Here is a 14,246-nt window from a genome sequence, read left to right as displayed (position 1 = left end):
TCCTGACAGATCAGAAAAATAAAGAAGACAAATGGGCAGCTTGCAAAGAGGCTGCTGTCTTTGTGCTTCTACCAAGTAAAGACGTGTTGCAGATGTCATCTGTCATCATCAGCTTAATAAAGGAGAAGATGTTTCTGCTCTTTCTCCTGCTGTTCTCCGCCCCCCTCACAGAGGGGCGGCTCTGAAAGGTCAGATCACCAGATTAGGAATAGTGTCTTATATTGAATACTTCTGGGTTTGTTACGAAAAATTCATTGCGTTGTCTTCATTGTCCTATCGCCCAAGAATTGGGGAGCATCGGCCACGGACGGACTGGTCAGATTCAGATGCCCGCGGTTGGGAGCCTGTGTCAGTGCGCCTTCAGCAGTAAATAAATAGCCTCAAAACACTCCTTTTGCGTTGTCGTCCGTATACCTCCCTGTATGTTTCCTATGGCCGCTGTACCAATGGGCACAAACTCAGTAGCTTAGACAACACCTACTTACGATGCTACAGCTCTGGAGGCCAGAGGTCCTGAAATCGAGGTGTGGGCTGTGTTCCTTCTGGGGGCTCGAGGGGGGAGTCCACTTCCCTACCTTTTCTGGCTGACGGGGGTCACCTGCATTCCAGGGTGTGTGGCTCCTTCCTTGAATGACTCCGATCTGTGCTGTATCCCGTCTTCTGACTCTGAGTCTGGCCCTCCTGCCTCATGTGGAACTTTCGGATCGTATTGGCTCCACCTGGATAATCCAGGATTAGCATCCCCAGTGGAGATCCTCACCCCTGATGCCCCTGCAAAGACCCCTTTGCCATGTAAGGTGGTAACATCCTTATAGGTTCCAGAAACTCAGATGTTGATGTCTTTGGTGGGGTGTGGGGGGCATCCTTCCATCCAGCACACTTCCCCCTCCCTCCCACTCCCTTGCCCGATAATCCTATATAGTTGAGTCTTTTAATTTGCCTTTAAATATGGGATTGTTTAGGCTGTGATACTAAGAACAAAGGCCAGGAGGGCTGGGCAGCCACTGTGATGGTCTTAGCTCTGCTGTGTCATTTGGGGCCACAGGCATGAATGCTCAAAGGTCCTTTTTCCCCTTCATCTATAAAATCAGGGGTCTTTAAGGCCCCTTTCATAGTTAAATTTGAAGTTTCTTTTCTCACGACTGCTATTGTCTGCCTGCTTCAGAGATGGAGGGGCAGATGCCTAAAGATTTTTGCCTGTGTGCCTTATAAATTCACACGGGCCTGAATGTGTTTATAGTGGACGTGTCCGCTTTATTTTATTTTTATTATTTTTGATGTGTTTATTTTTTCCACGTCTTCCAACAGAATAGACATGCTGGCAGGGATGCTGTTAAGAGCTGTGACAAATGCATTTATGGCCCCTAAAGGCTTAGGAATATGGTTCTGCAGAACCAGGAAAGGCTGGGCATATGCTCTGAGCTCCCTTTACCTAATGCGGTTATTTCTTGTTAAGATTCGCCATAAAATGCTAAATAAACTTAATAACTACTAATAACCGTTTATGCCAGTTGAGGACATTTAAACTTTATGAATTTTGGTGGAAATACAGGAAAATGCCTACGGACATGGAATTTTCTTCATGTATATGGCTTTTGATGTTTTAGGATTTTTGTGATCATGTGTTAGTCTGCTCGCTTTGGCTCTTTAAAAAGGATTCTGGAAGTGATAGAAGTCTTTATTGCAGTAAAAACAAAACACTCCCAACCACCACGAGAGCCTTTATCATTTAGGTGTTGACTGCAGGACACCCGGTGTTCAAATCACCACATCCGTCTGTGGCATTATTTTCTTCAAGACCCCAAATACACACGTAATCCTATGAGGTGTGGATTTCCAGAGCCTTATTTTATGGGGAAAGCTGAATATGGAGAAGGTAGGTCATTTGCCGGAGGTCACCCCGGTCTTCAAGGGTAGAGGCGTTACCCTGTGCATTTCGTTTGGCTCCAGGGACCATGGGTGGGAATGCCAGGGAGTCCGCCTGGGCCTGGCCGGCCTTGCCAGCTACAGGTAGCTCAGGAATGCAGTGGACAGCAGGAAGTATGCCATGATGGGGACGTTTGGAGAGGGGATTGAGAGAGAAACATACTGGGCCTGGCCTTCTGGAAGAGGTGCACCTGCTGGGAAAACCCCATCGGTGGCAGGGAGGGCAGATTGGTCCACACAGGTGTGGCACAGGCTGGCTTCTGTCTTTCAGGGAGAGGCAGGGATAGGAACCCCTCCTGGGGTCCATACTGTGTGTGGCTGGAGGAAGGAGAGGCGACGTGGTCAGGTGGTGGAGGGCCTCCCATACTTGCCAGAGTTTGCACATGATATGATCAAGGAGAATTTTAGAGATGGACACAGTGAAATACCACCGGAGAATAGCCTGGTCTGGCAGAGAGTTCAGGATGGATGGATGAGAAATTGATCAAGAGTTTGAAGATGACTTTTACATTTAGTCTGCTATGTTTTCAGGTAGGATCCATTGGAAAGGAGGAACATCACTGTATCACTGTCCTTCCTTTTTTCCTTCCGTCCTTCCTACCTGTGACTGGAAGTTTGTACCTCTTAATTCTACCTGTTTCAACATCCCACATCCAACTCCTCTTTGGCACCCACCAGTTTGTTCTCTGTATTTGTCTATTTTTTAGTGTTTTTTTCGTTGTTGTTCATCTGTCTTTTAGATGCAACATATAAGTGAAATGATACGGTATTTGTCTTTGTCCTACTTATTTCACTTAGCATAATACCCTCTGGGTCCATCCATGTTGTTGAAAATGGCTGGGTGTCCTTCTCTTTTATGGATGAGCACTGTTTCGTTGTGCTCACATCTTTATCCGTTCGTCTATCACTGGACACTTGGGTTCTTCCAAATCTTGGCTATTGTTTTTGTTATGTATATTTATTTATTTTGAGAGGTGGGGGAAGGGCAGAGAGAGGGGGGAGAGAGAGAACCCCAAGCAGGCTCCACGCTGCTTGGCACACAGCACGATGCAGGACTTGAGCCCATGGCCGCGAGATCACAACCTGAGCTGATATCAAGAGTCAGATGCTTAACCGATTGAGCCACTCAGGTGCTCCCATTTCTTGGCTCTTGTAAATAATGCTGCAGTAAACATAGGGGTGCAGATATTTTTTGGAATTAGTGTTTTCACTTTCTTTGGGTAAATGTCCCGTAGGGATTGCTGGATCATATGATATTTATATTTTAAATTTTTTGAGGACCCTCCATACTATTTTCCGCAGTAGCTGCATAAGTTTACATCCCCACAAACAGTGCGTGAGGGTTCCTTTTTCTCCACATCCTCGCGAGCACTTGTTATGTCTTGTCTTTTTTTTCTCTCTTTTTTTTTTTTTTTTTTTTTTTTCAACGTTTTTTATTTATTTTTGGGACAGAGAGAGACAGAGCATGAACGGGGGAGGGGCAGAGAGAGAGGGAGACACAGAATCGGAAACAGGCTCCAGGCTCCGAGCCATCAGCCCAGAGCCTGACGCGGCTCGAACTCACGGACCGCGAGATCGTGACCTGGCTGAAGTCGGACGCTTAACCGACTGCGCCACCCAGGCACCCCATGTCTTGTCTTTTTGATTCGAGCCATTCTGACAGGTGTGAGGTGATTATTATTTAATTGTGGGTCTGATCTGCACTTCCCTGGTGATTAGCGATGTTGAGCATCTTTTCGTGTGTCTGTTGGCCATCTGTGTGTCCTCTTTGGGAAAGTGTCTATTTAAGTTCTCTGTCCATTGTTTTAAATTTAAATTTTAGTTAGTGAACATACAGTGCAATATTGGTTTCAGGAGTAGATTTTAGTGATTCAAAACTTACAACACCCAGGGCTCATCACAGGTGCCCTCCTTCATGCCCATCCTCCATCTGGCCCATCCCCCATCTACCTCCCTCCCTCCACTCACAGTTTGTTCTCTATCGTTAAGAGTCTCTTGCGTCTTGGGTGCCTGGGTGGCTAAGTCCATTGAGTGTCCAACTCTTGATTTGGGCTCAGATCATGATCTCAAGGTTCGTGAGATTGAGCCCTGTGTTGAGTATGGAGCCTGCTTGGGATTTTCTCTCCCCCTGTCTCTCTCTACCCCTGCTCTGCTTTCTCTCTCTCCCAAAATAAATAAATAAATAAATAAGCATTGTGGTTTGTTTCCCTTTCTTTTCTTCCCCCCTTCCCATATGTTCATCTGTTTTATTTAAGTTCCACATATGAGTGGGATATGGTATTTGTCTCACTCTGCCATATTTTTCATAGCACATTATATTCTAGCTCCATCCACGTCATTGCAAATGGCAAGAGTTCATTTTTGATGGCTGAGTAATATTCCAGTGTGTGTGTGTGTGTGTGTGTGTGTGTGTGTGTGTGTGTGTGTGTATGCACACACACATACATATGCCACATCTTTATCCATTTATCAGCTAATGGACATTTGGGCTCTCTCTGTAATTTGGCTATTGTTGATAATGCTGCTATAAATATTGGGGAGCATGTACCCCTTTGAATCTGTATTTTTGTATCCTTTGGGTAAATACCTACTAGTGCAATCCTGGATCGTAGGGTAGTTCACTTTTTAGTTTTTTGAGGAACCTCCATACTGTTCTCCAGAGTGGCTGCACCAGTTTGCATTCCCACCAATAGTGCCTGAGGGTTCCCCTTTCTCTGCATCATCCCCAGCACCTGTTGTTTCTTTTGTCCTTGCTTTTAGTCATTCTGATAGGTGTGAGGTGGTATCTCATTGTGGTTTTGACTTGTATTTCCCTGATGATGACTGACCTTACACATTTTTTCATGTATCTGTTAGCCATCTGGATAATCTTCTTTGGAAAAATGCCTGTTTATGTCTTTTGCCCATTTCTTCACTGGGTTGTTTGTTTTTTGGGTGTTGAGTTTGGTAAGTTCTTTATATATTTTGGATACTAACCCTTTATCAGATAACGTCCTTTGCAAATATCTTCTCCCATTCTGTAGGCTACCTTTTAGTTTTGTTGATTGTTTCCTTTGCTGTGCAAAAGCCTTTTATCTTGATGAAGTCCCGATAGTTATGTTTGCTTTTGTTTCCCTTGCCTCCGGTGACATGTCTAGTAAGAAGTTGCTGCGGCTGAGGTCAAAGAGGTTGCTGCCTGTGTTCTCCTTTAGGATTTTGATGGTTTCCTGTCCCATTTAGGTTTTTTCATCCATTTTGAAATTTTTGTGTGTATGATATAAGAAAGTGGTCCAGTTTCATTCTTCTGCATGTCGATGTCCAGTTTTCCCAACACCATTTGTTAAAGCCTGACCTATTTTTTAATTGGATTGTTTTGTGTTGGTGTTGAGTTGTTTACGTTCATTGTGTATTTTGGATACTACCCTCTCATCAGATGTATCATATGCAAATATCTTCTTCTGTTCAGTAGTTTGTCCTTTTGTTTTGTTGATGGTTTCCTTCTCTATGCAAAAGCTTTTTATTTTGCTACAGTCTCAATAGTTTATTTTCGCTTTCGTGTCTCTGCCTGAGGAAACATATCTAGAAAAGTATTTCAGTGGATGATGTCAGAGAAATTACTGCCTGTGTTTTCTTCTAGGAGATTTATGGTTTCAGATTTCACATGTAGGTCCTTATTCCATCTTGAGTTTATTTTTGTGTGACGTGTAAGAAAGTGGTCCAGTTTCATTCTTTTGCACGTAGCTGTCAGGTTCTCCCAACGCCATTTGTTGAACAAACTGTCTTTTCCCTGTTGTAAATTGTTGCTTCCTTTGTTGTTGCTTAATTGACTGTATAAGCATGGGTGTATTTTGGGGCTGCCTATTCTGTTCTACTGATCTATTTGTCTGTTTTGTGCCAAAACCATACTGTTTTGATTTTACAGTTTTGCAGTATAGTTTGAAATCTGGGTACTTTGTACTTCTTTCCATATGTTTTCTTTCTTCTTCTTCCTTTTTTTTTTTTTTTTTTTTTTTTTTTTTTTTTGGAGAGTGGGCTTTGTACTTTTTGTGTCTTTAACACTTTCTAATAGCCTTTTTCCACTGTGATAGTTACCTTCACCTCATCATGCTGGAGCAAAATTGTGGTCTGCATTTAATGGTATGACTTTTTTAGGTGCTTCTCTAAGAGAAATAGGCACTGCTGAATGTTCAGATGAACAACGGTTTCAGAGATTTGTTGAGTATCACTACTTTTAAGAATTTCTTCTTAATGTTGAACATGTTTTTGCCTGTTTAATTGTAACATAACTTTTTGGCTCAATATCAACATTGGTTATATAATAATTAAAAAAATCAGTTTAGCGGGACACCTGGGTGGCTCAGTCGGTTGGGCATCTGACTTCAGCTCGAGTCATGATCTCTTGGCTGGTGGATTCGAGCCCCACATCAGGCTCTGTGCTGACAGCTTGGAGCCCAGAGCCTGATTTGGATTCTGTGTCTCCCTTTCTCTCTGCCCCTCCCCCGCTAGTGCTCTGTCTCTCTCTGTCTCTCTCTCTCTCTCTGTCTCTCAAAAATAAACATTAAACAAAAAATCAGTTTGGTTTCTAAAGAATATTCAGTCCATGTGTAATTGATTCATAGTTAGGAAATAATTAATTAAAATATCTATTAGTGGAAATATAGATAGTATATCAAGTGATAATTAAAATGATAATTAAAATGTTCTTCCTCTTGCAAACATTCAGCCATAAAAGGGAATAAAGTTCTGATACATGGGATAGTATGCATGAGCCTTAAAACATTCTGTTGAAGAAGCCAGATAGGAAAAGGACAGTATTGTTTGATTTTATTTATTTATTTATTTATTTATTTATTTTTAAATGTTATTTATTTTTGAGTGAGAAAGAGAGCGCAAGCGAGGGAGGGGCAGAGAGAGACAGAGACAGGGGATCAGAAGCGAGCTCTGTGCTGCGAGCGCAGAGCCTGATGTGGGGCTCGAACCCACAAACCGTGAGATCATGACTGGCGCTGAAGTTAGACGCCCAACCGACTGAGTCACCCAGGCGCCCCTGGTTGATTCCATGTATGAGGCAGGTGGAGTAGTCACGCTTCTGAGGGATGGAGAAGGACCACAGGTTCTCAGGGGCTCGGGGGAGGGGGAACGCGGACATACCGCTTACCGGGTATGGAGTTTGTGTTTGGAGCCACGGAGAGGTTGTGGATGTTGCTGGTGGTGATGATTGTGCGGCACCGCGGACGCCGCCGTCGCCCTTGTATCGGAACTTACAAGTGGTCAAAACGGCAGATTTCACATCCTCCTTCTTGACCGTGTTAGTGTGGGTGTATTTCTGGGCTGTCTACAGTGTTCTGTCGATCTGTGTGTCTGTTTTTGTGCCACTGCCACACTGCGTTGATCACTAGAGATTTGTAGGACCACACTAAGAAAAATCGCTTACGGTTGCGTGGGGTTACGGGTTTCTTCTACTTGACGACTCTTTATATTTGTCTCTTGAAAGAAAAGGCTACTTTTGAGGCTGTCAGGGAGGATGATCCAGGCACGGACTGGATGCGTTTCAACATGAAAAACAAGCAGGAACAAGGCAGCAAAGTCCCTTCTACCTCTGCTGATATCTTCTTATCCCTTTTTCTTCACAGCTTTTTATAACTACGATGCCAGGGGAGCGGATGAACTTTCTCTACAAATAGGAGACACCGTGCACATCTTAGAAACATATGAAGGTGCGTATGCTTCTGGTGTCTTTTCTCCTACCGTTTTGGGCAACTAGCACACTTTTTCAGTGTTTCCAAAATATGTGTCAACACGAGTCTTTCTCATACGATCGCTTTTCTTGCATGATGGATGCCATTTCAGGTGAGGGTAGTCAGGAGGCTATTTGTTATTTAAATGATATTTTATTACAATGAGCCCAAAACTAAAAATTCTGAATTTTAGACTCTAAAGTTTTCTGGGGAAATAGCTGTTTTCATTAAAAACAACAGAACCCTTTGTTTCCTTTTTTGCAAATGTATATAAATCTTGACTATGAATAACTGACCACTTGAAAAAATAATGGAAAGAAATATTTAAGATATTTTAGCGTTTAAGTGATTGTTTTGATGTATTTGATGTATCCGGTAAGACTTCTTCTGTTCTCATTTAGATTTGTTAGCAACATCCTCAAAGGAACCAAGATTGTTTTTTTTTCTTTGACCCTGTTTTCTTAGAGGTGACTGGAGTTTGTCACAGTTCTGTGGGACATGGTCCAGTGAAGCAATCATTACCCAATAGATTAGAAATCCCGTAAATGTACTTTTGTGACAGTGGTTCTTAAATGTCTTTGATTTTTCACACAGTTGTTTTTTTTTTTTTTTTTTTTTTTAATGTTTATTTACTTTGAGGAGAGAGAGAGACAGAGTGCGAGCAGGGGAGGTGCAGAAAGAGAGAGGGAGACACGGAATCTGGGGCAGGCTCCAAGCTCTGAGCTGTCAGCACAGAGCTGGATGCAGGGCTCGAACTCACAGACCGCGAGATCATGACCTGAGCCGAGGTCGGAGGCTCAACCTACTGAGCCACCCAGGCGCCCCACACACAGTTGGTTTTTGTCTTTAGTGTCATGCATATCATTAGAAGCCCCCCCCCCCCCCCCCCCGCCTTGTTCTGAGGTTACTGTCACACAGAAGGGGAGCAACGATGGCCCGGACGTCTGAAACTCCTCAGATCTGGACGTTTTTGTAAAATTGTGTTTGAGCATTGGTGGCTTTATTTCCGCTTGAAGGGGCGACTCCCGTAGAGCAGATGAATGAAAAGAACTGATTAAAATCGATCATTTCAATAGAAAAATTGCTTTTAGATTGGGTTTAGCTAAACCCTTCCAGTAGGAGGTGGGGGTAAGAGAGGAGATTGAAGTCACCCGGTCGTAATCGGTGAACTGGGCTTCACACTCCGTTCAGGAAATCACTTTGCACAAGAGCGAAGCAGACGTGAGCCTCTGTGCGCCAGGCAGGCTGTGGCTTGCTGCAGTGTTCCTCCCAGGCCACTAGGAATACCCCCGAGGCCATGTCCCTGGTTTGCCCTTGTGACTCACGTGGACTTAGAATTCTAGTCCCTTTGCGTCTTTAAGCCTAAAATCGTCCTGGTAGGGGAAAGAAAAAAATCAGCTTTAGTGTCGTCTGCCTGGAAGCAGATGTAACTGTGAAAACAGACCGTGTCCTTAAGTGAATGAGTAGTTGTGATGGGTGCCTTCTGCTTGTTTTCAGTTTTTATAGCTGACAGTCGGATTGCCGTATCTGCTCTCGGTATCTATTGCCAGTGTTGGAGAGGAAGCAGAGAGAAATTAAGTAGAGGTTAGGGATCAAACCTCTCATCTCAGACACTTTCCTGATCTGAAGGCAAAAGTGCTCTTACATCTTTTTTATGTTTGACCCCGCTCAGTTGAAGTTGAAATCCTGGTTAATAAACTCTGGGCGATGACGTCATTCCTAAAGAGATAGCAATTTCCGGTCAGTCTGGGCACGCAGAGACTGCTACCTCTTGTTCTTTGCTTGATAAGAAGAATGGACTCTTCCAACAGTGGGATCCTATGACGAGCCAGCGATCCTTGCTGTACATTTGACTTAAAAAAAAAAAAAATTGGCTAGCAGGCATCGTGGTAAAGGATTCTTCAGTGAGCATTCAGTTTCTGGGCTAGTCAGTCTTCCAGATTCTGATTAAAATGCTCCAATCTTTGTAAAGACCCTTTCACACAAAACAAATTCCTTTTCCGTGACAACTGTCGTTTTGGTTTCAATCAGAATCTGGTCAGAGAAATGCTTCTGGCGAAGTACTTTTGGCTTTGGGAAACTTGGTGTCTTTGTTCATCAAATAAAAATGGAATAATTGTTTTTCTGTTCTTCCCATTTGTTCTATGTAAGTTTCACGGATCGTATTTGAGTTCGGCATTTTTTTTTTTTTCTTTCCTCCTCTCCCCTCCTACATTTCCTCTAAGAAAATGTATTTCTGTTTGTCAAATTTAATTTTCTTTTTCTGTGTGATCCTTTTCAGGATATGACGTGGATTTCTGCAGAGAATATACATTCTAGATGATCACTCTTTATAGTAAGGTTCAAAGAACAAATTGACTTTAAGTTGCGGTTAATTTCTCTCTCTCGGGCTCATGAGGGCCTGGAGCTTAGAGCAAAGAAAAAGCAGTTTACAGGTCACTGTGCAGGTGGAAGGAACTTGGAGGGTTCATTGAAGGCATGCCCCTGCCTTTAAGCAGTGCCCAGGCTCAACCAGACTGGAGAGGTGAGCCACGGTCCCATGTTTATTAATTGATTCTCCGGTGAACGGTCCTGCCACCTGCTCATTTCCATGTGGCTCTTGGGGGCTGGATGCTGTACTCCAGGGAGGTTGCAGGCTGTGTACAAAGATTAGGAGATTATTCTTTTGTTTAAACCACTATCCTGGAACTGAATATATTCAAATTTTTACAGGGGTAATAATATATTTTCTCCCCAAATACACATGAGTTCCTTTTTGGGCCATCAGCATGTGTCCGTCGAAGGCCTTGTGAGACAGTGGGAGTTTCCTGGGGCCTTTATAGCAAAGTACCACACACCGGGTGGCTTAAACAGACAGCAGAGGTGTGTTCTCTCCCAGGGCTGGAGGCTGGTAGTCCGAGATCAGGATGTGGGCTGTGCTGGTTCCTTCTGAGGGCTGTGAGGGAGAAGCTATTCCGTGCATCTCCCCGGCTTCTCTGGTTTGCCGATAGTCTTTGGTGTTCTTAGACCGTAGACGCAACACTCTGGTTTCTGCTTCGTCTTCACACGGCAGCGTCTTGTGTGTGTCTCTGTCTGCTTCTCCTTTTGATAAGGACGCCAGGGCCCGGTATAATGAAATCATTTTAACTCGATCATTTGCAAAGACCTTATTTCCAGATAAGGTCACATTTATGGATAGAGTTAGGACTTCAGCATCTATTTTGAGGGACACAGTTTAACCCGTGGCAGACTGGAGAAGGCAGTCACGTTGCTAAGGCTCTCGTCTCATAGAAGACCACTGAGCCGTCCAGCCCAGCCTCCACTCAGCAGACATCCTTTGCAAGTTGTCCCAGGCGACCGGCCGCCTGGCTCTGGCCCAGTGGCCGAGCGCCGTAGCTGTGGTTACCATCTTCCGGGGGATGATTATTTTGTGCGCTGAGATTTCGGCCGCAGGGCTGACTGTGCCCCCATGCAGCGGGACGCCGGTTGGTGCTTTCTCCAGAATGCCCGTTGTGCATGTGGATGCTGACCATGCAGACGCGATTTGGTCACATCTGGGTTTTGACTCTCTTGTGCAGCACTCGGGGCAGGTCACCATACACCTGACATAAGTGAATGTCCTGTCCATCTTCGGGCAGCTACTTAAACACTGGGCCGATCCCAGAACCTTGGTGACGGTGGTTCTCACCTGCCCACCCTTGAAGAAACTCCAGCTTCTTCCGCATGCATGTTCTGTCCTTGATGCTGATGGCTTCTCAGGGCACAGTGAAGGCACCTTTCCCCATGCTGCTCTGCCTAGCACCCCTTCTCCCTCCTCCATCTGACTGGCCATGGGACGTCCTTGAAGACTCAACCCGAGCACGTCCTGCCTGGGCAAAAGCTCCCTCCTGTCTGCCTCCCACCTCCTTTGCTCTGGCTGGTACCGTCCCGTCTCGGCACCACCCCTGGACTTGAGTGAATGTGTTCCTCCTGTTGTTCTGCTGGGAACACTGTGTGGTGCTTGCTGGCTCGGCTGCCATTTTCCTGTGCTGGACTGTGTGCTCCCTGAGATTAGGGGCTGAGTCTTGCCCATATTTGCCTGTCTCTTAGGTGGGTGTCTCTTGTTTGAAGCAGGTTGGTTGACTCCACGGAGAGGAGACCACTCGTGAGCTCTGCCTGGGAGAAGTTTATCAGCCCGTTACTACTACTGGCCCTGGACCTCCTGCTCCTGATTCTCTTATATCTTCTCCCTTCCTTGAAAAAAGACTTTGCAGGGGTATCTTCTCTCCTTCAAGCTACAGTCTCTGTCCTGCAACACGGTGTGGCCCCTGCTTCCCTTAGGAGGTCTTCCGATTTGTGAGCTCACGCACGTCAGAAATTCGGTCTCTCTTACTGTGTTTTGCTCTGTCTAGTGTGGTCTCTGGCACATACATAGTGTGTGGGCTCAGTTGGTTGAAGGAATAATGTATGCAAATAATCTGGGGAGGAAGATGATAGGTTTTCATTTTGCTTAGGAAGGCAGTTAAGAAACTGTTACCAGCTATTGTTTCAACGTTAAAAAAAGACAAGACTCCCTACATTTTATCCCCATGGCTCACCCCTTTCTTCCCCTCTTCCCGTGGAAAACCCTTTCACCATGTTTGAAGTGGATGTTCCTGTTCTTGTCCTGTTTGGCATGCATGTACTTTTCATGTATATAAATGTGAGCATAGCTCTCATTCTGTTCTTTACTTTTTTACCCAGCGCTACATTTTAAGACGCACACCTGCTTATTTTTAGCGTTCTGTTTAGTTCACAGCTCCCACTGCTGTGTGTGCGCTCCCCGTGTTTTACCGACAGCCTTCCCAGCTCTGGGCACTCAGATCCCCTCCACTGACACCACCCCACATCACGCTGCATGGGTATCCTGCATCTGTCCCGCGGGTGTGCACGGGCGGGTGTGCGCGTGTCTTTCCCAGGGACGCCTTCCCAGGTGGTGGTTGTCGGTTGCAGGCCGTGGGGACAGATGCTTTGGAGAAGTAGAGAAGGTTGCTCCCCTTCGGTTCCTGTAGGCTGTACTCTTCCCCACGGTGCCCAGGGCTGCCCATATCGTGCAGCATAACAATTTTTACCTCTAAAGTTTGGGCAGTAAAATTGTGTCTGATTATTATGAAGTTTGAGCCTCTCTTCTCTCAGGGGTAAGTCCTTGGACTTCTTCTATACACTGTCGTTAAGCGCTGCTCTGTTCTGCTTAGTTTCTGTGTTTTTCCTGTCATTTTATAGTATTTTCCTTATATGTTCTGGGGCATTTACCCCTTGTCAGTTTCAGAAAAAGAAAGGGCGTGTTAATAATGAAAATATGAAGGCTACAGTGAAAGGGTGGAGGCCCGTCCTTAAAGTTGAACCAATAGAGCCTTTCTTCGGTTCTAGACGCAGGCTGCTGACTGCATCGACTGCCCCTCTTTTTCCATTTCACTGTGTGTGAACGCTGCCCTCGACGGGCACAGGTTCTGGACCTCCACGCAGCGACCAGTGAGGTAGACAGTACGGCTTTCTGGAGACAGTCCCGCACATGTGTGGCGGAAATCTGGACACTTTGCGTCTGCTGTGTCCCCAGTCCATCTGGTGAGTCCCTTTGTCAAGAAAGCAAAGCGGTCACCACTAGGTCTTAGCAAATCCTTTGCAAGGATCCTGGGAATGTCCATCTCTGGTTGCGAGTGCTTAGAAAGCATCTGTTGTTAATCCCTTGAGGACTTTGCTCATTTCCACCCCATCACTTTCTGGTCTGTGATCTTCTTCCTTGCCTCTGGTTGGTAATATGCTTGCTGTTGGGTAAGAGGGTGCCGTCATTGTGGCAATATTCTGAGCTCGCTCAGACATCACTAGTTTCTGAGCTTTGATTTCTGATACTGTGTAAGAGCCCATTATTTGGTTATTGTCTGGAAACTTATGGGATAACTCTCTGCGGGCTCCCGTGATTCTCTGACCGGGTCCTTTTGCCCCAGTGGGGCAGAGTTGGAATTTGAGTTTGGATTTACTTTCCCTGAGCAACATGGCCAGAGTGACTTCAGAGCCTTTGAGGTAAGCAAATACCCACGGACGTCGTGCGAAGTGGGGCTGTTGGGAGGCTGGAGACTGGCTGTGGACACCGAGGCATCCGCAGGGACCATTTCCACCCTCGGCTGGAGCGGAGGTGCCAAGGGTGTGGTCAGGGCTGTGCTGCCTTCGAAAGGGCTCTTCTGTTTGTACCCTGTGCTGACAGTCCTAGTGTGCCCGTCTTTGGCTTCTGTGGGAACTGGAGTCAAGGCCAAACCCCAGGGGCTGGGTGGGCCCTTGTTCCCGGGCCTGGCGCTTCCGGTTGGGGGCTGAGTCTTTGCCCCAGACGTACATTGTGAGATCACGGCTGCTTCAGGGCACAGTGTCTCCGGATGGAGGAAGTTAACGCTCAATAGGTTCTCTGTTATGGGCAGTTCTTGATCTGAGGATGCTGGTTTGTGCACTTGGCTGTGACCCTTGTCCAAATCAGGGAGAGGAAGCAATGGGGAGGTGTATACCCAAGGAGCCTGTTCAGGGATGAGTGGTCAAAGGGATGATTTTTCCTCATGGGACTGTGCTGCTTAACCCCAAAGTGATAGCCTCAAGGTCTCGAGTGACAGATGAAGATGA

The 14,246-nt window shown here is 45.7% G+C and overlaps 1 protein-coding gene across 3 annotated transcripts in view; it reads left to right on the top strand.

The window, feature by feature from the left end:
• DOCK1 (dedicator of cytokinesis 1) overlaps positions 1-14,246 on the top strand; it is a 525,518-nt gene that overhangs the window by 56,095 nt on the left and 455,177 nt on the right. For all 3 annotated transcript variants that reach the window (XM_078434961.2, XM_078434960.2, XM_078434962.2), the window contains exon 2: positions 7,539-7,622. In XM_078434961.2, the coding sequence (XP_078291087.2) occupies positions 7,539-7,622 (84 nt within the window). The remainder of the gene's footprint in view (positions 1-7,538; positions 7,623-14,246) is intronic.

This window comes from Panthera onca, chromosome D2 (assembly GCF_046562875.1).
Source record: "Panthera onca isolate mPanOnc1 chromosome D2, mPanOnc1 haplotype 2, whole genome shotgun sequence".
NCBI classification, from domain to species: domain Eukaryota; kingdom Metazoa; phylum Chordata; class Mammalia; order Carnivora; family Felidae; genus Panthera; species Panthera onca.
The sequence above is the reverse complement of the archived record's forward strand: the minus strand, read 5'-3'. Positions and strand labels throughout refer to the sequence as shown.